The 25,100-nt window shown below is 37.5% G+C and overlaps 2 protein-coding genes across 3 annotated transcripts in view; one reads left to right on the top strand and one right to left on the bottom strand.

Moving 5' to 3' along the window:
• The window catches only part of EIPR1 (EARP complex and GARP complex interacting protein 1), a 73,637-nt gene extending 65,671 nt beyond the window's left edge, over nucleotides 1-7,966 (bottom strand). Inside the window, exon 1 of the mRNA XM_041421639.1 lies at nucleotides 7,844-7,966. Coding sequence (XP_041277573.1) covers nucleotides 7,844-7,885 — 42 coding nt within the window. The 5' untranslated portion in view covers nucleotides 7,886-7,966. The remainder of the gene's footprint in view (nucleotides 1-7,843) is intronic.
• Nucleotides 7,967-8,004: 38 nt separating this feature from the next.
• TRAPPC12 (trafficking protein particle complex subunit 12) overlaps nucleotides 8,005-25,100 on the top strand; it is a 51,008-nt gene continuing 33,912 nt past the window's right edge. Inside the window, exons 1-5 of one of the 2 annotated variants that reach the window (XM_041420820.1) lie at nucleotides 8,005-8,059; nucleotides 8,845-10,055; nucleotides 13,277-13,393; nucleotides 20,619-20,732; nucleotides 21,571-21,709. In XM_041420820.1, the coding sequence (XP_041276754.1) occupies nucleotides 8,850-10,055; nucleotides 13,277-13,393; nucleotides 20,619-20,732; nucleotides 21,571-21,709 (1,576 nt within the window). In that variant the 5' untranslated portion in view covers nucleotides 8,005-8,059; nucleotides 8,845-8,849. Of the gene's footprint in view, nucleotides 8,060-8,152; nucleotides 8,479-8,844; nucleotides 10,056-13,276; nucleotides 13,394-20,618; nucleotides 20,733-21,570; nucleotides 21,710-25,100 lie in introns of those variants that run through there. The other variant, XM_041420811.1, reaches the window with a different exon arrangement.

Raw genomic sequence — 25,100 nt, 5'->3', positions numbered from 1 at the left:
CCATTTTGCTTAATAAATTTTTTGTGCAATTTCTCATATTTGTGAGGATTGAGGAATACAGTGCTAAATACATTACCTGATCTTCATTATAATAAGGATAACATTAAATGCAGCATTTCTCCCAAACTAATTTTCCTTTATCATCTGAAAAAAAACCCCATAGAACAGTGGACAATTTTTAACTATTGTTAAAAAAACAATGCAATATCCAAGGAAGAGGCTGTTTTTACAAGAGTTTTCACAACACTCAGGTTGAGTATGCCAGTGTAAAAATTAAATTTTTTCTCATCATTAACCACCAAGTTTAGAAGCAAATTAAAAACCAAGCCTCCTCTTTTCTGCTGCAGCCCATTAGCGATAAGAATTGTCTGAATGATGGGAGGAGTAATTTGTCATGTATCTTTAAAACTTTTGTCATAAGGTTATTTCTTTGTTGTATTATGTTAATGGCATTGCTAGAGTCTCTGCCTTGCTTCTTCAACTTACACCAACCGCAGTCTTGGAAGAAGCAATATAAAGCAGTTAAGGGCCATGGGAGACACTGCTAAACAAAGCAAAGCTTGAACTAAAACCACAATCACTAGTTTGCACTAGTCAGTAGCAGAGACTCAGATAATTTTGAGTAAATGGAAGGTAAACTAATACTCGAAGGCATTTTTAGCAACTATATGTTGTGAGGAATATCTGCTATTTCTCCATGCAAAAGATACCCTTAATAATACTGTTCAATGCGAATTCAAATCTCTGTAATTCACACCCTATTTGGCATAAAACAGCTCAGATCTCTCCAGACACTTAAGGTAAATATTTCAAGCAAATATTGATGAAGGATTCAGGTAACTGCTGAATGGCCCTTCTTACTGCCTTTCTGTTGTGCAGCTTGTTACCCTCAGATTCAGGAACACTTCAATATCATTCTATTTGAAACTTATTTTCAAATTGATATTAAAAAGATGCCTAAAAGCTTGGAAGGGAATACCTGGACTATATTAGATCCCAATACCCAAATTTAGAGCAATTTAATTCTAGAAGCGCAACTTAAAGATATTTGACTTTTCTTAAATAAAGCAAAGCCATGCAAGGCATTGTCCAGCAGTAGAAATAAGGAAAAACTAATTTTTCAGAATAAAGGCTGGACTTCTACAGAGCAGATATTTCTTTCCTAGTATCTGGAATGTGTAATTTAAACAGTGTAATATTTTGTGTAAGATGGAGCATAAGTTTAAAAATGCAACAAGCTTGTATGTAACAAGCTACTAGCCTACACCTACATTTATAATATCTATATAGTGGGGAAAAAAAAGAACTAGAGAGCATAATGAGTAGTTTGTGTTCAAAATACTCATGCAGATCAAAGATGTGTGAATCCATACCAATTTGCTTTACTTTCTTATTTATGCAGCACTCATCTACAACAAGCCTAGAATGTTCCTGATTGACAGACACAACTTAAGTCCACCATGATGATTGCGGAAAAGCTTTTGTCTTTAACAGAATTTGCATTTGCAGATCTTTGCAAGCATCCCTTTTCATTAAAAAGGCCTGCTTTAAATTATTTTGAGAAAACACTAGAAATGAGCCAACAGCTATGTATCTCCTTCAATCAAAGAAGCTTATTTCTATACATCAAAGACAAGTAGAGACCTCCAGAATCTTTAATAAAATGAAGAAATAAAAGAGGTTTCCAGCCCTTTCAAAGCTTTTCAAGTAGGTCTGGTCAGGCTGCTTTCAAAAATGTATAAAGTTGGACACAAAATGCCCAAAATAAACTTATGTAAATACATAGTAACATTTATGTCATCAGCTTCCCTAGCTCTTCCTTAAAATAATTTTCCATTTTTCAGAAAGAAAGAAAAAAAGGGCATGAGAAAAAAAAATATTTAGACATATTTCACAAGAAGAAACACTATTGTTTATTCCCTAACAAAAAAAAAAAAAAAAAACAAAAAAAAAACAACCCAGCAACATTCATACATAGGATGCAAAACTCAAACTTGCCAATCCTTCAAAAATTAGGAAGAGTCTAATTCATAATATCAATATCAGCACAATCAACTTTCACTTGTGTCCTGTACAAAGATATGTGCAATTTTGTCTACTCTGAGTTACTTGGGGAGAAAAAGAAGTTCTTTCAACAGATGGAGACCCCAAGTAATCCTCGTAATGAAAAACACAGCTGAATCTGGAGTGCTGTCAAGATCAAGGAAAGTGCCTTAACTTTGTCATCTTGTCAGAGCAGGTTGCAAATAGAACCTTTCATAAAGCATCCTGCCTTATGACTAAGCTCATAGATAGAAAGTAAGCAAAAAAGTGTAGTAAAATGAATATTGATTTATCTAAACCACTGGAAATTATTATTTTTTTAAGTCTGTACCCACAGAACTGTATATAGCCCAAAAAGTTTACTACCAAGCTCATGTGGAAAGGGACTTTCACAAGGGCACATAGTGATAAGACAAGGGAGAATGGCCTTAAGCTGAAGGAAGACAGGTTTAGATGGGATAATAATAAATAAATTCTTTACTGTGAGAGTGGTAAGGCACTGAACAGGTTGCCCAGAGAGACTGTGGATTCTCCATCCCTGGAGTTCAAGACCCAGCTGGATGGAGCTCTGAATAACCTGGTCCAGTGGAAGGTGCCCTGCTCATGGCAGGGAGGGATTGGAACTGGAGGATTTTTAAGGCCTGTTCCAACCCAAACCATTTTAAGAGTCTACTAAGATAATAGTCTATTATTAGACTATTACTTACTAAAAAAACTGGCACACAGCTTAGCAAATAACCAGAATACACAATGGCAAACCTCAAAAGGGTAAAGAAGGTTGGTTTAAACAAAGTGCATTATGGAACTGCAATGCACTGATTCTCTACACTTTGTTCATAATTTCTTCTGAAAAACTTTCACTCCTCAACATCTTTTGAAATACCAGCCAAATGCACAAAGTTGTGGTTTGGTTTTTTTGTTTGTTTTGTTAATTTAACTGTTATTATTTAGGGCATTAACAGACAAACAAAAAAGTACTTGCTCAACACATGTTGTTGTGCTCATGCATTGCACTCGTTTGGTATTAACAAACAAGAAAACAGACCTCAACATCTGACTATTTGTATTACATTAAATACAAACAAAAAATATTCTTCAAACCAGGCATCGTTTGAAATTCATACGATCTGAACTAACAAACCTTGAACTTACAATGTAAAATGTAAGGATACAGTATTTGACTTGCAATCCCTAAATCTGAATTTAAAGTTATTTGACCAACTGCTTATGCTGAAAACCACAGCAGGACCAGCGTACTGCTACTTGGGATGAGGAGCTGGATTTGCTGACGCCTCATTCTGGAGGCAGAATGTAAGTTCCCTGCTCCCCTAGACAAGCCCCAAGCTGCTAATGTCATGAATATTACTTTTGCCTTCTGGCACATTTTCAATTTTCAAGTAAGTACACTTTGATTTTTACTTAGGGAAGACAGCCTTGTTTCTCCCACCACAGTAGGAGACTCTCTCAGTGTCTCTAATAAGCTGCAGCGACTATCTGTGAAAAGGTTGGCAGCACACATGCCCAGGTGACCTTCAATGCTCTCAGACAGCTGCTTTCCCCAAGTCTTTCACAGCACAAGAATTCCCACCACCAACACATTTAGTGCATTGACCCTGTTCCAAAGATTGACAGATTCTGTAAACGCTTACAGTGACAAATGCAATCCGAGCACAAAGACTGCATAGCACAATCATCTTCAGAAAACCCATTCATTTCTCATGAAGGTAACAATCATCATGTAAAAGTTCCTTCAAGTTCACCTGCCTGTATCTTTATATTTTCATTATTCTGTACTATACCTAACACTAGGAAGAGCCTACTAATTGCTTAAGGGTCTTAAAAAATACTTTCCAACTGTTTCACTTCATGCATTATAAAGATCTTTGGGGGATTAGTTAAGAGAGCTTTGCCACTTAGCTACTTTTGTTCCTCCAGTAACACTTTAAACCACAAAGGCTTAAAATATACAGGATTGGCACTCATGAGGCAGTAATCTTAGAGAAGAAAAAGAACTGACACAAAAGCTAGGAATTTTAGTAAGACATTATTAGGCAGTTTCTTAAACTGATTCAATTTTCAAAGGAAATCTTCCAAAGACATTGCTAAAGCTGGACCAAAATTATTAAGTACATTCTTAGGCCACTCTCCCTGAACCCACAGGAGACCAAAAAAGCTTCCCCCAAGGAAAAGAACACCACTGCCCATAGGAGCTACAGGCTCTGCACTCCCGTACCAGGAACGGAGCCAAGCCTGAAAGCCAGCACAGCTTTCCCTGGGTAATTCACAAGCAACACACATTTTCCAGGGAAGACTCCTTTTACCACTTCAAGTAAATCTACACCTGGCTTTTACTACATCACAGATAAGTCAGCTGAGCTATTACCAAAACATACTGACGACAATAGGTGTACACACATTGGTCGCAGGTCTTCCACAATCTATTTCAGTTGGTATTTTGCTTTAAGTTTCTTACTCTAAGAAAACACATTTGGCTTCAGGGAAATTAAGTTTTATCTTATTCTTGCAAGCAGGCAAGTCCTAAAAAATCAAGTGTCTGTTCAGATTTATAAAACCTATTAACAACTAACAGACAACACAAAACAGGCCCATCACTTATTCGAGAAGCACCATGACCACAATGCAGAACACTAACTCTATCAAAAGCACCAGTGCACTTTTTTCAAGCCTGCTTCAGCCAGACCGTATCTCAGGGTGCTGCTGGAGCTGCACATGGGCAGTATGGCCCTGTGCTCAGCCAGGCAGCTTTCTGTGGTCCTGCCTCCTGCTCATTGTCCTTTTTCCTCCATGTCTAAGTACTTTTGACATTCACCATACAGTAGGAGTATCCAGCATGCTGAAATTCAGCTCAGTGTTGTGGTATCCACAAAATCCATTAAATGTGCCAAACACACACTCCAAAATGATCACTCTCTGGTGTAAGTCATGTTCCTCTTCCCTCATCTCATAATGCTGGCTGGCATTCTGCATGCTTTTAAACAAGCAAGATGCAGGCTTGAGCCAAATGCCGATCCCAGAAAGCACCCCTCCCCACTGCTCATTTCCAGGGCTATAAATGTTATCCAGTCAATCTTAAACTAAGGCAAACATGGTATTTTGAGATGTTCAGTGGTGCTTTCACACCTGCTCAAAATGTCACTGTTTAAACCCTCAAGAAAAACATGGGGGAAATTGTGACTCCCTGAAAATGAAAGCAAGTTCAACATGGGGTAGACATACCATGTATCTCAGATTAGAGAATAAAGCCCAGGTCAACTCTACATGGGACAAGAACAACATAATTTCACTGACAAAACACAGCACTCAGTAATATTCTTGGGACATCATTCATCAATTCTTATAATTGAGAATATTGATTATTTTTACCAAGATTCCTTTCAGAAGAACCACCTTGGTATTGAAATGTTCTGCAGCTGCTGCTGTTGCTTTGTATTCATCATCTTGAGCCACAGCTGCATCACTCAGTACCTTAATTCAAGCAGCACCTCACATTTTCATTCACCACCCACTGTAACCTTCTCATTTTCACTGCAGTCAGACAAGCAGAGCAACAATGGTGAGATTGTCTTTTTAAAAGTCACAAAAAGAGTCATACACCCTAAAATTCACACATAATTTGCATGTCTGTACAATGGTCATATCACTTACACACCCAAGAAATTAAAAAAGAGAAAAATGTTCATTATTCTAAGTTACCCTATATATGCCAATACATCAGAACACATTCTGTACATGGAAATGAACAAAAAACATGCAGAAATAATTTTAAGTTAGTTGGTGCATAGTGCCTAGGAGGAATCTGCTTTATGTTCCTATACACATGGTCACATTAGATCAGATGAAAAGCACATTTACACGACTACACTTTCTCCATCAGTGGCCACAGATGCACTTGTACTGACTGCTGGAGCCCAAACATAAGAAGCAAACCCAAAATTTTTAAAACTTGGCTGAACAAATAGTCTGAAGAGATGCTTTCATATAAAAAGCAGTAATTGTGATGATACAGCTAACCATTATTATCTAGCAACACAGAAGAAATTATATTTAAAAAGAATAATCCTCTTTCTTATTAAACCAGGAAATAGAAGTTGGAAAAAACTAGATCAGTTTTAGGTTTAAGTTTCTATATTAGTGCCTCCATTTTCAAAAAGCATACAGATGCAATGTTTTAAAGACACACTGGGAGTTAATGGAGATCAGCAACAGAGTCTTCATCTCTACGCTCCCTTCCTGACTTACGCATAAATCATCTCTTCTTTCCTCATCCTCTCCCTAAGTGATCTGTATTAACAGTAATTTCCTTTTATTACAGGCACTTTATTCGTCCTTTTGCTTTATCCTCCTGCCAGACAACTCCAACAAGTTACATACTTCACAGGAGACAGAGAAGTGTGGAGCAGATACACGGTATGGGTGGGGGGCAGGATACACAGGTCCATGGAGGTCCCAGAAAACACACACTAGCTTACCCAAATTCCTGGAAGATGGATTATATGTGACTTACTAAAAATGAACTATGAATTTTATTAAGTACAGGATATATATTCTCTTCTGCAAAAGAGATTTAAGTGTAAGTTTCATTAAGTTTGAAGTACAAGTTACAGCCATCTCAAGCCAATCACAAAATACTATCACACAAAACAGCATACTATCAGACTTCATCAGATTTCAGTAAATTCAACATTTAGTGCAAGTGAATATTATGTAGCAGCTCCTAAACAAGAGGAAAACCAAACAAATACAAAATTTGCTAATGAATTCTATTGGTATAGTCAGGACTACAGAGCACACTGCTCAGTATGCAGGACATTTGTTACAAAGAACCTTTACATTACTTTTCATGAAGACTTTAGCAAAGGTGCCAAAAGAAAAAAAACCTGCACATTTGGATATTTCTATTACTACAGCTGCTGTAGAATGAATTGCTTTGTTCAGAGGTGGTTTTCTTCTGCAGGTATTACTGCTCTATTGGCTAGTGATGATAAGCCAGCCACAACACATAAGATAAGCAAAGCCCTTAAGTGGAGGAAGAATGACTTAGGGTCCCTCTCACTCTGCTTCCCCAGAACTTACAGAAACCTCATTAAACACAACACCTGTGTTCCTCTAAGAACACGATCAATAAGCTTCTGAATTAGTTCCATTTCCTTACAGACATAAAATACCGATGTGATGGACAGATTTGTCGCATGGGACAAATGCGCACACACAGACCTCACAGGGAGGTCCCACAAAGTTCACGCAGATTTATGGTAGGACATAACCAACTAAATTTTGTAACTTACTGGAAACAGTTCCATGCTCTCTCCTCAAAAAAAGCCATTTTTAATTTTTTTTTTTTTTTTTTTTTTTTTTTTTTTTCTGACAAGGCAGAATCAAGAATTTCTTAGACAGTGCTTTGGTACCACTCCAGCGCCAGACAAAGCCTTTTCCAGCGGCGGAGTGGGGAGCGGTGCCCGGGCAGGATCCTGGCGGGCCCCGCGGAGAGAAGGAGCCCGGCGGGCCCCGCACCGCCCTGCAAACTGCGCGCTTTGAGCGGGGAACCACTCCCGGCCGCTGGCCAGCCACCCTCAAACGCCCCAACGCGGCTGCCAAAAGCCACCAGGACCCGGCGGGGCCCGTGGTGCCCCGGTCCCGGCTCGGGGGAGGAGGGAGAACGCCGGTCTCCCCCGGGCGGGCTCCCTCTGCCCCGCTACACACACCAGACCCCGCGGCCAGCGCCTTTTCGAAGGCAGAACCGCCACCTGCCAACCTTCCCCTGACCTCCGCTCTCGCTCACCTGGAACTCCAGCCCGTAAATCACCGGCGCGTCGTCCTCCATCGCGACCCCCCCAGCCCAGCCAAGCAGCCACCGTCGCTTCCGATGCTTTCTGACCCTCGGCGCGGCCCGTCGTCGGCCACTTCCGGGAGCTGCGCGCGCGCAGCCCCGCCCGGCCGGTCCCGGGCGCAGGCGCTGTGCGGGGGGAGCGGCGCTGGAGGCGGCGGCGGCGCGGAGGTGACGGGACGGAGCGGGACGGGACGGAGCGGGACGGGACGGAGCGGAGCGGTCGCGCGGCCTGAGGGTCGTTCGGGTGGGCGGGTGCTCGCTGGGGCTGTGCCTGCCGGAGGCCGTGGGGGAGGCCGGGCCCGCCCCCGCCGCGGGGTGTCCGGGCCGGGGCTGCGGGGGCCCGCGAGCGGCGCTGCCGCCGCCGAGCGCCCCTCCTGCTTGGCCCGCCCGTGCTCGGCGGCTGCGCTGGGGATAACCGTGAGCCCGCGCTTCGCTTTGCTGGAACGGGACCTAGCGGGTCTCTGCGACCAGGAAAGCAAATGTTGAGTCACTGGAACAGGCTGCCCGGGGAAGCTGGGGAGGTCCCAGACCTGGGGCAGTTTAAGGCCAGGTTGGATGGGGCCCCGAGCAGCTCGGTCTAGTGGAAGGTATCTCTGTCCATGGTAGGGGGTTTGAATCAGATGATCTTGTAAGGTCTCCTTCCAAGCCAAACCATTCTCTGATACCGTTTTATAATACTGTTTTGTGTGTGTTTAGTGGGTGGCATTTGGTCTTCAATCTCAATAGTTTTACGACTTGTAGAAAAGATAAAGAGAAAAAATTTTCAGAATTGATTCTGTGATTAGACATTAAATGGAAAATGTCAAAGGGAAGATGTGAAATAATGGAATCACTATTTTTTAAAGCAAGAATTTCACTATTTGTATGGTACTTAGGAGTTTTGCTGTGACACCTGAGCAATATGCAAGTAATAGAACCAATTCTTGTTTTGGCGGGGGCTTTTCCTTTTTCAGTTACTATGGAGAATAATGAAAGCAGTACTAAGGATGCAAAGAGCACCTCAGGTGAAGATGACAGCAGAGACATAGCTCAGCAGAAAACTCAGGAAGAAATTCTCTTTCATGAGGAAACCATTGATCTTGGTGGAGATGAATTTGAGTCTGAAGGGAATGAAACTGTATCAGAGGATTCAAATAATTTTGTAGATAAACTTAATGAGCAAATGATGGAGAGTGTCATTATTTCAGATTCTCCAAACAATAGTGAAGATGACACAGGTGAACTTGGTTGTCTTCAGGAGATAGTAGACCAAATGGAAGCTAAAGATAATCAAAAAACACAAACAGAAGTGGATAAAGAAGAGTTTTTAAGTAATGAGAGTGAAACTGAACATGAAGAAACTCCTAAAGACATTTCTGAGATTGGAACAGATGATCAGGCATCTTTAAAGGAAGACTCAATTCAGGAAGCAGTGAAGGAGGAACCAAAGTTGGGAAACAATGTTCCTGTTGAAACAAAACCAAATAATGTTGATGAGAACACACCTGAGGACCAAACGTTGTCACCCAGTACTACTAAACCATCTTCTGAGACTGAGCCCATTCCTGTGTGCACCATCTTCAGCCAAGCAAACAATGCTAGTTCCCAGCCACAGTTGTTCCTGCCTGATGGTTTTGAGCCTCAGATGGTGAAATCTCCCAGTTTTAGTAGTATAATAGAGACTCCAGTAAAGTATAATCCACAGGTGGTTCAACCAAGTCCTAGTCTAAGCAAGTTCTTTGGTGACACTGTTAACACTAATACTTTAGCTTCTGATTTTTTTGATTCATTTACGACATCCAATTTTATTTCTGTTAGTAATCCCAATGCAAGCTCTTCAGTTCCAGAACAAATGTCCTCTCTTTCTAACGGTGGAGATGGTTCTTCATCCAACCCTACTTTCCCTGTGCAAAATGGGAGACCTGAAGCAGGTGGTCCCCCATCCTCTATAGAAATAACTCAATCCCCCAAGCCATTCTCACAAATCCAAGCTGTTTTTGCTGGGAGTGATGACCCGTTTGCCACAGCCTTAAATATGAGTGAACTAGATAGAAGAAATGATGCTTGGATTCCTAGTGAGGAGACAAGAAAAGTTCTCATTTCAGTTGCCACACAACAATACAGCGCCGTGTTCATAGACAAGGAGAACCTCACCATGCCTGGATTAAAATTCGATAATATCCAGGTAAGAGTCTATTACTGTATCTTCCTCTGTGATTATATTTTAGAAATACTGTAGAAGATCTGTCCAATAATTTGTGTGTCATAGTACTTCATATTGTTGCGGACGGTCACCTTGTGTGTATTACTTCAGTCCTAATTAGAAAATGCAGTGTCACTGCTGCCTTGCACAGGAAGAGGCTAAAACCAGATCTCATTTATTCATAGTGACATTTGTTTGCTGCATTGAAAACCAGTGTTGACAGTTTCTGTAGAAGCCAAAGCTGTTTGTATTTTAAGTACTTTATTTCTGGTCCTCTGTGTTAGTAAGATAATACTCATATTTGGAATATATACAGACTCTCGAAGCTCTGCTGCAGAGGCTAAGAGCAGACAGCTTTGTCGAGTTCCCTGTTGTGATCAAGTGGGAAATAATTTCTCTCATGTTCACAGTGGTCTCAATAATGTTAACATGGACCGAAATGGCATCATTTCTGTCTTCCCTAAGTAATGGAAAGGTACAACCTCTGAGAAAGATTGAGTGCTGCAGCAAGCTGCTGGGAAGGGATAACCCCAAAATTAAAAGAAAAAGACTAGAGGAGATCACAAACCAAACAACATGGTAGTGAAAAGTAATTTTTTGTCATCTCTCAATTTCATTTTTTGTCATCTATCAATTTCTAACTGGTGAGAAGGCATAAAGCATTTTTTTCAGTATTCGGGAAATTTTACTCACATGTATTCAGGATTTCTCATGAAGTAGTTTTATCCTGGCTGCTCAGCCAGGCTAACCATCATGATGTTTTGTTTTTTTTCTTGAAACAGGCTAATCCTACTGTTTGATGTCTATGCTTCTGGATAATAGAATTGTTGTGTAGATAGATGGTATTGAGAGTTTGGATGCTTTAATCCTTAATTATGCATAACAAAGACCATCAATCAATAGTCGAATACAAGTAGAGAGCAGTCTGCAGTAGCTTCCCAATCTGCAGGAGCTATCAGAAGAGGTTCTGGAGTGAATCAGGTCCAGAGTTATAGATGAATTATCTGAAAAATCCTTGAGTTTCTGTCGCAAGCAATAAATACCAGTTTAGACATATACCACACTGCTGCTGCTTCTTGGGTTTGCTTTGTCTTAAAACATTAGTTTGTTATCACAGAGCCAAATAATAAGTGTGAAAGAAAACATTGTAACAGGAAGCTATTCCTCCTTCAGTTGTACCCAAAATATCCCTTAGACCTTGATGAGTTATTCCAGTGTGTACTCTTTCTCTCCTGACAGCTAATCGGTTAGACAGATGGAGTGATCCCTTCTGCAGTCTCCAGGGATGATGGTCTCCTTTTTGCAAGCTTCCTTTTTTACAACAGTTCTCTTTTACCTTCCTCAGCGCAGTCAGGGATTAAAGGCTTGTTTCCTCTGATGATTGCCTAAATCTGGGCATGTGCAAATATGCAGATCTACCATTTAGTACACAGTGGAAGGGAAGATGTTTGAGAATGTCCGTGTGATGTATTTTTATGAAAGACCTGATGTAAAATCATCAATGGGATTAAAGGAAATCCTAATGCTTTTTTCATTGTTTAAGATTTGTAAGAGTTTTCTGGACATGTCCACAGGGACAAGTTCTGAAGTGCTTTTTGTTTAGAAAACTTTCCTCACTTTCACTTACTGCTTTTTCGGGGCCTGAGTGCATGCCTTGACTGATTTGACATCCCTTAGATTGGTATCATTGTTCCATAGTATTGCAAATTGTGTATTTAACTGTAACTGTAATTGTAGAGTGCTTGAAGTGTCAACTGAAACATTGTGGGAGGTATATTTTTGATGTCAAAGTAGCTTCCAACAAGGGCATTACAGCTTTGGTATGAATAGTTTGCTAATGCTGAATGCTAATGCAAGATGTTAAACCATTTTTCAACCAACTTACCTGTCCACATGCAGTGGACAGGTAAGTTGGTTGAAAAATGCATTTGCAGTGAGTGAACTCTAAGTGTGCTTCAGGGAAGGACTGAAATTTCACATCATATGTATTGACGAGCTTGGGACTTAATTTTTTGCCCTGTTTGCTCAGGAAGTATATTGTAAGAAAAGTCTTATGTCAATAAATCACACCAAGAAAAATACTGAATTACTTTTATTTCAGCTGCATGCTACTTTTTGACAGCCATTTAAAAAATATTGTTTCTTAAGCTTACATTGGGTTGTGTATGGTAAAGATTGTCCCTAGCAGTGTTCTCAAAGTGTCAGAACAAATCTGAGTGCTGGTTTTTATGCTCTTTCCATTATGTCTTTTTGTCATGAATTGCTCTCTTCTGTCATTGTCCTTTGTTTCATTACGTTCATTTTTACTGTTTCCTACACCAAAGGACTGTTGGATCCAAAGTACTGTTGGGGGGATTTAAAAATTCTTCTGTGTTTATGTCATTCTGCACACACTGTCTTTTCTTAATTCTTTGGGCTCTTCTGTCAGGTAGATCTGTTGTTTATTCACAGGGTAAGTGACATCATTACAGGTAAAAAATTTCCATGTAGTGAAACAGTAGTTGTCATTCCTTAAGAAACTAGACAGAAAACACAAATATATTTCCCATCACTGTCCTTGGAGAAAGTTGAAACATTTAATGTCCACTGTCTTTGTCGTAGCTAGGCTCTGCTGTTTATATGCAGTTTGCTCTCTTTTTAGGCAAACAGCTACGGAGCTCAGATAGCCCAGTTTCTCTGACTGATGCCTGCAGCTAGTTCTTTTGAAATTTAAAACACTTGTTGAGGGATTGCTGTTTACTTTGGTTTATGATCTCTCAAAGTTTATTTTCTGTGGATATTTAAGGCCAACTTACTGTGTGCATGCTTATTTTTGATCAATAGATAGCACCTTTCAGTGTTAACATACATTACAAAAACCTGTAAAACTTTCTGGCTTTTATAAGATCTTTGAGGAATGTTTTATAAGATCTGTGAATGACAGTAGTATAAAAAGCAAGTAAATCTGAATGTGTTAGTGCTAACTGAAACCTATATATGGAAGAAAAATATAGCAAATTATGTGGTGTACATGTAGAAGTTTTCATTCCAATGCTGTATGTACATGTGCAGTTATGTTTATTATATATGTAACATACTGGAAAATTAGTATTTTTCTAGAGGAAATAACTCACTCTTTTGCTCAGTTTTAATTCTAGATTTTATTTTGCTGAAATAATGTTTCAAATAATCTCATTTTCTTTTTCTTTTCCATGAACACCAAGGGAGATGCAGTCAAAGACCTAATGCTTCGCTTCTTGGGGGAGCAGGCTGCCATGAAGAGACAAGTTTTAAATGCCAACTCTGTAGAGCAGTCATTTGTAGGCTTGAAACAGCTAATTGTAAGTAACAATCATCAGATTATATATATTTAATACTGTGTTTCTCTCAAGATAATTGAGAGTTACTGACTGAGGAGAAACTGGGAAAAAAATCTGTGTATTAGTCTATTCCTGACCCTTCAATAGTACTAGCCAAACTGCAATAGTCTTTAATGGGAGTGACACTGGGGTTTAACCATTTGGGTTTAAATCACATAGTAAACATTTTTTTACTTTTTACATTTTACAAAAGTTACAAAAAATTATTTTAAGAGTGACTGTGAGTTTTTATGTAATACAAATGGTTGCAAAAACAGATTTAAATAATGTTTTTGTTTACATGCGTATGTACTTACGTTTTCACCTAAGTGTTTTACAAAAAGACATTGAAGTTGTAAATGACAAGCCAGACTGGTATGATAATTTCAACTGCCTGATTTTTTACTTCAGTGCAGAAAACTAAAGCAAATTACTTCCAGAGGAAAGCTTAACTTAATTCCTTCATAAATGTAAATATTTCTATTCTGAAAGTAGTTGTGTCTAGCTGCCTTGTAAACCTTGCCTTGTTCCTTTAACCATCATGCCCCTGTGTAAAATTCATTACTATTACATGACTGAGCCTTAGTTAATCTGATGACGTAACAAGATGTTTGGATTCTGAAAAATGGATGAAAAATTACTGAGGAAAAGCAGTGAGGAATTATCAGGACAGGCTGTATTTAGTGTTTAACATATTTTAATTTATTTTGTTCCTTTACATGTAAAGCGCCAAAAGAGATGACTTTTTTGTCATGTTAGGAATAGTCTAGCGGGTCTCAGCAAACACTGGTAAGGGAATTCAGAGGTAATTTTAGAAACTAAACATAAAAAACAGATTGTGGTCTCCACCCCAGACACATGTTTTTCTGTTTATCTCGATGTTTTACTTGACTTGAGAGGGGAAAATAATCTTATGCAAAAGTCTTGCACCCACCAGTGTCTTAAGTAGGAAAAGCTCTTTTTTCCACACTTTCCATCTTCTAGAAGAGAATTTTTGATGTGTGGGAAATGCCTTTCTGTTTAGCCTGGTGGTGGTGTCTGTGCAAGATATTCTTCTGTGGTGCAGACCATCTTGTACCTTAATTACAGTGCTGCTGTTGATACTGTTTTTGCTTTGAGCCTGCTCTTGAGCATCAGAAGAGTAGTGTTAAAGCTTTTAGACCCAAGGCAGTGGAGCTAGGAGGCAGTCTGCAGCTGTAGGATATTTTGTTACTTCTTGACTTACAGTTACTTATGTTACTTATGTTTTTGTTTTTTGGGTTTTTTTTTAATTGCCTTATTTAGAAAGGTGGAATTTTTTATAAAATTGAAACCATTTGGATAGAAGGTAGAATGTTCTTTGTTTTTCAAGGCTTTCAGTTGTTAGCTGTTGGTTGGTTTTGAGTATGCAAAATAACTTTCTCAGTTTCATTTGTAGAACTAGTTTCGTTTTATGATGAGAATTAGTTGGTCTTTTTTTCTTCCATTGCAAACATTGCATTTCTTCTTAAAGTCTAAATGCGGAAAATTTATTTCTGATTGACTATAGTCCTTAAAGGGACTTCAGACTTAAAAACATTAAAATCCTGTGCTGGATGATATTAGCTAAAAATATATATGCTTTTTTGCGTATGTAATAGGCCAGAATGACATATAATAACTACTCTATTACTAGTCACAAATTTACTTTGTTTACGAGAGAATTTGTGACCAAATATGTTCAGCGAATAAATCTTATAATGCAAAGGACAACTTGCAGGCAATATTTATATTAAGATTTAGTTAAAAACTAGTGAATATTGGGAATATTGCTGTGCAGTTTCCATAAAGTTAAGATTTTTTTTCTTAACTCTTTATTTGGTATTCTTTTGTACTACACATGAGCATGAAATTTTGTGTCACCCAATTCAATCACTTGCAGCAACTTAGAAGAATGTATTTTGAATGCATTTGCAGTGCAGAAGAGAAATACTTAGAATTAGGATAAATTTCACCTTCAGACTGATATATATTATTTAGATGTTACATGTGAGTTGTTGTCTGAATTCTTAAGTCTATGGAGACCTAATAGTACAGTCCCTTATCACAAGCTCAATTTAGATGGCTGTCCATCTAAAAGTCCCAACAATTACCACACGCTGTAGGAAGACACTAGTGATAGCTGAAACCAAAAGTGAATGTTTAGTCCTGTTATGAAGAAATTTGTAGGATAAAATTCTCAGATGAACTTGGGCAAATGCCATTGTATTATGGGGACAAAAAAACCCCCAACAACAACAACAAAAAACAACAACAACAAAAAAAAGTAAAATAAAAAAAGAAAAAAAAACCCCTGTGTGCCTGTCTACTTCAGAGGAAACTGCTTCCTTAGTGTCTATTTACTATTTTAATCCTGCATGGATGGAAAAATATGCTCACCAGTATACCAAATTTTCAAACCACACGTCTTCAGCTGCAATTCTGAAGCTTTTCTATTCTACCATATGATTAATTCTGTTAGCTTATTTGGCTGTTTTAATAAATACAAATATACTGCTTCTACTTTCAAAGGTTATTCCAGAAGCTCATTCCTTTGGTTGTTTATCAAAGGCATTCCAATCAGTCCTTCCTCAAAATCTTTAATCAAAGCTAAAGTTGTTTACAGTAATTTAAGTGTTTTGGTCTTATGTTGCTTTTTAAGTAATTTTTCTTTTCCTTAATATTTGCTTCTTCTCCCCTACTTTGTATGAGCAGACAGCCATGGCATTTCCAGATTTTCCTTTTAAGGGAAGAAATAACCCTTCTCTAATCATCTCATCGTGGATGCCTTCATAATCATCTTTGGAGCTCTTCTCAGACTCTCTCCCAATTGAAGCTAACATCTTTTTGTTATCACTGCTCAGAACTCATTGTAAATGGCACGCCTTGCCTTGTGTTTTACCTTTTCTATTGTTCTGATATTGTAACTCATCTGGTCCCTGTTTAGTGATGTGGTCCTTACATATTGACAGTAGCACTTCCTACGTTACATCTCAAGTGAAGATACCACATCTTTTAATCAGGGTTACAACAGAATACCTTATATTGGACTGTTTCCAGTGTGCATTCTCGAGTAGTACCTTCTCACGTTCCTGTAAAAGTTCCAGTAAAAAGCATTTAAGTAAAAGCACTTCTGTGGGTAAGATGCAGTTAGTGCTTGCAGCCAAGAATGTTGGAGACTGATGTCCTTTTGAGGGAATCATAATGCAGTCTGCAAAAGCTTCCTCAAGTACAACTAATTGTCGGAAAAAAAATTTATCAAGAAGTTGGTAAGCTGAACTTCCAAAGATGCGCCTTTTATGATGAGATCACCAGCATGTCTAAGATGAATAGTTTTTCACCAGGAACTGAACTCAAGTTGTTAAACTTGGTTAACAAAATTGTTCAGCATCAACTTGGTCTCTAGATGATATGAATGAAATTTTTGCCAGTAAGCCAAAGATGGTTTATTGAACAACCGTACTTCCACATTTTCAGTTTCTTCTATGGAATGAGCAGCAGTAAATTGGAAATGCTGTACTGGAAGCAAAACAGTGTGGTGGTGGTGTAGGTGAATTAGTTTTACAACTTTAGGGCTTTAAAGAGATAAGGGGCTGCTGGAGCAGTTCTGCATAATAATTCTATAATAATTTGTGAATAGAGTTATATATCTGTACTGGATGAGTTTTTATATTTTCAACTGAAGAGGAAAATCTGGATTTTCAGTTTCTAAAAAGTTTTATCAATCTGGCATAGGAACATGCATTTACTCTAGAGCAAATAAATGTAAAGCAAGATCTCGTCACAGTGTTGCTTTGTTTTACAGCCGCGAATACAAGGTGCAAGCTGCAATTATTGTTCTTGTTATGGAAATATTTTAGACTGTTTTTTTACCCTCATTTGTACAAACAGCACAATCTTGCTTACCAGAGGCCCTTCTGATGTTTGGAGTTGTAAGGTGCCTGCAGCCAGAGGAATTCAGTCTTTCAGAGTTATCATACTTAGAAAAAGACTGCTGTATCTTGCCACTTTAAATATGTAATGCTTCCTGTAAATATGGAATAATATCCTCAAGCCGCTAGACCAAGAAAGGGTTACTAGCTACATTTTCTAAACTGATGTGTAAATGCTCTACCAATGTAATTTACAGGGGAGAAGCATGTCATAGCTAGTGGAGGAGGACATTTTAATCACTTTAATGGTGTTACAATGTAAAGTTAATGACTCCCTTTGAGTCTATTTTTTAAAAGTCATATATTGTTACTTTTGCACATGAGTAATGTGTGCTTTTGCATATATTTTCACATATAACAAACCTGGATACAGTGGTATAACATGCATAGTCACTTTAATGAATTATAAATTATCCTTATAAATAGGGGAGGGGATTGTTCTTTTGTTTCTAAAGCAGTGAGCAATTTCCTACCTTTTTATAGCTTATTTGAGAGAAGGTGTGAGTAGTTTGTACAGTAGTACAAACTGTAAATATGTGCTTTTGGGAAGAGGTTGCATTTCTGTACTAAGAAGCAACTATTTATTGGAGAAAATTTCAGTGGTTTTCCTGAGAGACTGAATAATGTTATAAATTGTCTTTGTGTATCAGAGGAGTTCCCTTTTCATCACTGAACACATTTTCTGTAGATTTCCAGTCTGTGTACATCTCTTTGCTTGACAGAAGAATTACATTTGAAATTTGTTTTACTATGCAGTTTCCCTGTCTGTATGTAAACCATCCCCAAGATTTCTGTGTTTTTTTGAAGAACAGAGAAGTTCTGCAAGGACTGATGCATTGTCTGGTGGGTGGCTGATACGCTTGGCTTAGCTTTGATGTGTATATAGCAGTTGGTACTGAGATGGTTTGGATTTTTTATTTTTGGTTATATATATGGATTGTTTTAAAAATCCTTCCACTAGATAAACATCTAGTCTAATAGTGTTTAAAAAGTCCAGAAATCATGCTGGCTGGTGACTTTCATTAAAAGAACAACAGCTCCATTCTTTTGGGGGGAGTGGAAGGATGATACTGACATTATGTGGAGAGTAGTTCTCTTCTTACAGGCTGCTGCTGTGTTAGTGAACTGTTTAGCAATAATATTTGGCTGACAGTATTCTTTCTTAGAGAAATTTTCACACAATTACAGCTGGACAACCATACCCTGATCATCACAGAATAATTATTTTTGTCTTTGAGAATGTTTTCAGTGGTTTTTTATGCTGTATCTGAAGCTGTAGTGTCTGTATTTGCTTTGGATCTCTACTTACAACTTACAAACAAAATTCATATATAAGGAACCTGGATTTTAAGAACTGTGTGATTGTAGACCATAGGAAGCACAAAAGTGACCTGCAAGGTTTTGAGGGATGTTTGAAATGGATAAAGATTTCTGGTGGACTGGCAACTCTTAAGTCTGGTACCATTTGCCTGAGACAATAATTTGTCCAGTTAATGTCAAATTAGAGTTGTACTGCCAGTAGTCTTCTATTAAGCTTCCAGAGAGAATTATGCTTCATGACGAGCAGGTAGCTCTCATTTTGAAATAATTTCAAATACTCATCTTCGAACAAAGACTGTTTTCACAGTAATTGTCAGACTTGCTTCTCTTGGCTGTCTTGTTCAATAAAGTATTTTTTGTCCATGCCTGAAATAGAATTTAAAAGATTGTAGCAACTGAGTTGGTCATAAATGATCCATTATTATTTTTTTGATCCTAATTCTCATTTGGGAAGACAAGTTGAGTAGTTCTAGTTTAGCAGTTTTTTAGTTTTTGTGTTTGCTCCTGTTCTAAGGATAATAAGAATGTAGTTTGTCTCTCCAGAAGAGGAATGAATTTCAGGTAATTTGTGTCAGTATCTTTCAGCTTTTCTGAGTTGATGCAGGTAGATGTTGAAGGATATAATAATGCATTATCAATTCCTGCTCTTCCGTAAGAAAGTAGATGGCTCAGAGTCTGCCATGCTGTTTCATGGTCTTGCTCTCAGCCAACTTTTACATTTCCAGTGGAACTCAACTTTATCTGGCATCTGATGCAGAAAGAGATGAGGTGGGTAGTGCCTGGTGATCTCTGTAGGGGCCTGTTTGCAGCCTGTGTGGCTGCAAAACAGAGGCCAGAAAATAGGAAAACTCCAGTTGTTACTGCTGTTTTTTCACTGTGACTGCTGTATCAACATGTTTTCTAAAACATTAGAGAAAAATTAATAAAATACCAATTCAAGATTAGTGTCTGGACTTCGCAAACACCAATATAAATGTATTTTATTCCTTCACATTTCATCAGACAACATAATTATTTTCTATTACAGTCATATTTTTTAATGTATTAAGAAACTATTTGAAAAAATACTACTTTCAGGAATATCATATATTTAGTTTACAATGACCTGCTGGATACATGTCTCTTTAGAAACTCCTCTGTGTAATAGAAAAGTATAACAGCTTAAAACCTGTGAAGCATTAATCTGTGTTTTAAGTTTTTGTGTTGTTGCATCAGACTATACAAGGCAGAAACATTACTGGGATATTTCTGTTGAAAAACTGATTGACAGTGTGAGACTACAGTTTAATTTGTCTAACTAGGAGTGTTTTTGTTCTATGAATAAAAAAAAAATTTAGGAGTATTTTGAAATTAGTAATTCAGTGGAAATTCAAATGTTTACATTTTGTAGGTGAAACAGTTGTTATTGTTCTGAATTTATCATTTTTGCATTGTATTCTTCCTCGTTCTTTGTTTTTGATTAATAGGAATTTTGTATCCTGGACAATGCTAAAAGTTTATTTTCATGAAGTGAACTGTACTAGGGGTTATAATCTGAGATACTGAAGTCAGTGAGATAAGAATGGACATTGAATACTTTATGGCCGTAGAGTAACTTTGATATTAGTGATAATACATGGCTGGCAATTTTTTTCTCCTTTTTTTTAGGAGAAAACAAAGTTGTGAATATTATAGTATATTCATTTGTATAATCAAACATGATACAGCTTTTAAGTTTAGAATTCCATGTGGTATTGTATATTCTTTTGTTTTAGTGACCTGGTGATATTAATACCTGATTTCCCTTTTTGCCTAATTAGACATGCTGCTTTGACAAATGACATTCTGTTTCTCACCGGCCAGCTCTCCTGACCTTGTCATTATTAGTGATGGGTACATGTCGCTGCTGCAGGCAAAATCAGCAGTTGTACAATTTAGGGACTTGATGATTTTGCTACTTACTCTTTTCTTCTTCGCAGAGCAGTAAAAACTGGAGGGCAGCAGTTGACTTGTGTGGGCGGCTTCTAACTGCACATGGTCAAGGCTATAAAAAAAGTGGACTACCTGCTAGTCATACAACAGATTCTTTACAGGTATGTTTAAATATGCTTTTGTCACTTTTTTACCAACAATGTTCATAGTGGCTTTTTTTTTTAACATGATCAAACTCCTTTTCCTAATTGTAACATAGAAACTAAGGTTATTTAAGTATTTTAGCAAGACACTTTCTCTTTGCTTATGTAAAGTAGGCCTTCATTTAAAACAAACTTAGTTTTTTTTAAGGAAAATCCAGTCTTGATCTATGTTTTTAAAGGTTTTACACTAGTAAAATGGAATATGTTTTGCTGTTTTGAAAGGCTCACTCTGCTAAAGTTCATGGAACTATCTAGATTGTGAACTTTATAGTAAGATTCCACATGTTAGAAATATGTTTCATGTTGCTTAGAAGATAAGAGTCCAAATTAATAAAATATTGCAAAAGATGCAGATGTGACCAGGTGAGAACTCATGTTTTTGATCCTAGTGATTATAAAGCTCACGGCATTTCACCAAAAGATTTTAAGGATACCCTAAAGTTGGAAAAGCAGTTAAAATACCAGATTGATAATTCGTACATGCTAACTCATTTCAAGGAGAGATGTTCTAATTTTGAGGTTGGCTAGTTTTTAAACTTTGTCTTCAAAATCTTGAAGAAATCTTGTCTATCTTTACAAACAATTAAACATCGGTCCTCTGAGTTTTGTTATAATGATTTGATGAAAAGTACTGTGTAAAAGAGCAGGTAAATATAAATCCTGATTCTTTTCAGTAACAGAGAAACTCTCGACTCAGCTTTTATCAGGAAAAGTTGAAATTGTATTGGGTGTGGCTTTTGATTGAAGCTACTAACAGACCTTGTCTTTCCATTTTGTTATATGTATCAATTTTTAGCTGTGGTTTGTGAGACTAGCACTGCTGGTAAAACTGGATCTGTTCCAAAATGCAGAAATGGAATTTGAACCATTTGGAAATTTAGACCAGCCTGATCTTTATTATGAATATTATCCTAACGTATACCCTGGACGTAAAGGTAAAACACTTCATTTATGAAATGCTTTTTTTTTTTTTTCCCTTTTTAACAGTCATTGTAAAATACTGGTTGGATTCAGGGGGTGTTTAAGGCTAAAGCATTGGAGAGCTATGGATTATGTCGGTTTTGGGTTAGTTTTTTTTCCTCAAAAGAACATGATTGATTAGTACATTAAAGTATTGCTCGCATTATGGAGGTAGCATTAAGTAACAACACGTAGAGCAATATAGTGAGGCAGGGTATTTAATGATACTGCTACAGAGGAATGTTTTTAACAAATAAATATAATATTTTAGTTCTATGATACTGAAATTAAAAACTACCAAACTTGAATAGTTCATTTTATACAAAACCAGGCCTGAAAGATGATGAGAGAGTTTGTGGAAACAAGACTCTATAAGCTTTTTTCTCCTCAGTTCATCCAGGTAGTATCACTGCTGTTTTTAATACTTGTACGCTCATATGCTACTGCAGGTATTTCCTGGTTTCTGGGGTTCAAAGAAAAAAAATCTAGATTTAGAAGTAAGCTAATAATTCTCCTTAATTGAAACATGATTAAATGTAATATTATTTGCTAAATAATTAAAAGTAAGTAAAAATCAGAGATTTACTATGTATCTTATTATTGAAGAGAACAAAAACTAACACCAGTTTCAATTCTTTTTAAGCAGTTTGTCTCAAGTTACAAATGCACTACTTCCCACTGCTCCAAATAGCCCATAGGTTAACCACATAGTTCCACTACTCAGGATATTCTAGCTCTCCAGAAGTCTGGGTTTGAAAAATTGCTATTTTTAAGAGCAATTTTGCTCTTGTTCAGGCTATTTTGAAATTTTATTTTTTATATCTGTTATTTAGAAAAGAATAAATCTCTGATGCAAGTACATTGTTGAGTGTTCTTAATGCTCTTTGGCTTTTGTATTTGAACCACAGTGTGTAATAAAACATTTTTAAGAAGCAGTTGTTACAAGCAGTGCCACTCTGAAAACTTACAGTCCATTTTTCATGAGATGCAGGTAACCTTGATGCGGTAACCTAGAAAGATAGAAGATTTTGAGGTTTCTGAGGAAGGCAAGTTGGTGTCAGACAGTTCAGGATTTTTTGCAGATTATTTTGCATAGTGATGCAAAAGGTCAGGTACAGCCCAGGAAGGTCAATGGACGCTGCCTAGAGGACTCCTCTGATGTTACTCATCAATCTTCAGGTAATCACAGGCAATCCACTGGGAAGGAATTGTGTCAGTTGGAAGAGTGAAAGAGGTCCTGGACATCAGGTTGGACAGCTTTTTGGATCTGGTGTTCTTAGGGCAGCTGCACATACAATGCTACAGCAATAGTAATCTTCCACAGGCCACATGTATGTCTCCACATCTTTTTCAATGTTAAAAATAGACTATTTTGTGTAAGAAAAATCCTTGCAATTGATATCAGTATTTGAGATACTTGAGTGCCAATGCCACAGATGATGCAGGGAGAAGCAGTTCTGGACAGTCCGGCCAGGTGTTGAAATCACCTGTCCTGTGACTGAGCTTTGGATCCTGGAGCAATCACTCAACCACTGTGGCTATTTCATTCAAGTTATGAGGATATTGATGGTAAAAAGAGGTGAGCTTAAGGAAGGTAGTCTATTTCATAATTCTATGCCTCATTTAATTTTTAACAGTTGAACATACCAACTGGGACCATAATCCAATCATTTGTAAGGACAGTAGGATCAAGGTTGGATGGAGCTGACCTGCTAGTTGTAGATATCTCATATACGTCCAACGTGATTATGATGTGGGAACAGCTATTAAACATTCCTTAAATAGTTTTGAGGAGAGACAAATAGAATTTCCAGGGATGTAGGAGAACACAAGCAGTAGTTTTTTGTCTAGCCTTAAACTATGCTATGCTGGATTATGGATAAAGAAATTTAGTTTACATGCATTGTTAAACAGCTAATTTAAATAATAAAATACAGATAAATCATTCCTATGTTTTGGTTGAAATATATTAGTATGAATACACAATCCACTGCTATTTGGCAATTTTATATATCATTTTGTGGTGTAATAAGCCTAAAAGAAAGGGCTTAATTTCAACATTTTAATTTTGATTCATGGTATATAAATGGAGTAAACACTTAAAAGGCAATTTAGGAAGTGAGAGTATAGATATAAATTATGTTCCCATTAATTGTGATACAGATAATACTTTGCATAATTTCTTTGTATTTGAAATATTCATAATAAAAAATATTGTACATCAGGAAGTTTTCTGGGTTTTATACGGGAAGTAGGGGAAGTTCAAAACTTACAACAGTGAGAACAGCCTTTCATCCATTAATCTCTGAGAAATCTGTCTCAAAGAATTTAAGTCACAAGTAACTGGACGAAAAGTGAAAGATGCTTTTCCATTAACGTAACTTAACATGGCCAACATAGTCCTCTTAATTTCCCTCTGAAACTCAACCAAAGCTGTTTCCCTTTCAAGAGTGCTGCTAATCTCCATTTCCTCCTCTTATTTTGTATGGCATTTGCAGCCATGATGTGTATTGATCCCACTATTGTTGTCTTTATCATGGCTGTAAAATCTAGTCTTTCTGGAATCTTCCTTTCCTGGTTTCTATGGGCTCTTTGTTCAGTCATCTGCATTGCCTGTAGGAGTGCAGCCTCTCAGGACCTTGATTCTGCCAGGGTCCTTGTGCTGGCCACTGGGGTTGGTTAAGGCACTTGTAGATCATTCCTGATTGATAAGGAGCAGAGAACAGGCTGTTCTCATTTTCTGGTAAAATCTTAAAATTCCTTAGTTATAGATCTAGTTATTTTAAATTCATCTGCGTAAAGAAGCTAAATAGTCATATTTTTACATACATTTTTCTTTCATAATAGGTAGGTCCTTAGGTCAGGAACCCTGTTTCATATTGCTTCCTGCACATCTTTGCTCTCTGTGGGATATGTAAGGCTGAATTTTTGTCATCGTTCTCATGACAGATGGATTTCAGGAATTTTTTTTAATGGTTTTAACTTTATATTTACACAGTCTGACCCACTTCTATTCACACCATTTTTGTCTGTGTTCCTTGTGATATATAATAAACTCTCATATGATAGCTTACCTAACCTGAGACAGCATTTCCATTGGTAATGCCTATGTGTTTGTGAACCTGTGAGAGTCAACAATTAAAATGGAACATAAAAATGCTATTTCATTCTTCTATGAAGTAATTTTTTCTTGTTTCTGGTTAATACAGCAGTAAGTTTCAGAAAAGTTAATGCCAACAAAATCAGTCTTCTAAAGCTACAAAACTTGTGAATAACTTATTTTGTATTACAAAGGGGGGAAAAAATAAGCTATGCATTAGTAAATTTTTGAACTTCTGACCAGAAGCTAATGTAACGTGGGGTGTG

This window comes from Onychostruthus taczanowskii, unplaced genomic scaffold, assembly GCF_017590055.1.
Source record: "Onychostruthus taczanowskii isolate IOZ18803 unplaced genomic scaffold, ASM1759005v1 scaffold11, whole genome shotgun sequence".
Taxonomy (NCBI): Eukaryota; Metazoa; Chordata; class Aves; order Passeriformes; family Passeridae; genus Onychostruthus; species Onychostruthus taczanowskii.
This window is presented reverse-complemented; position numbering and strand designations above follow the sequence as displayed.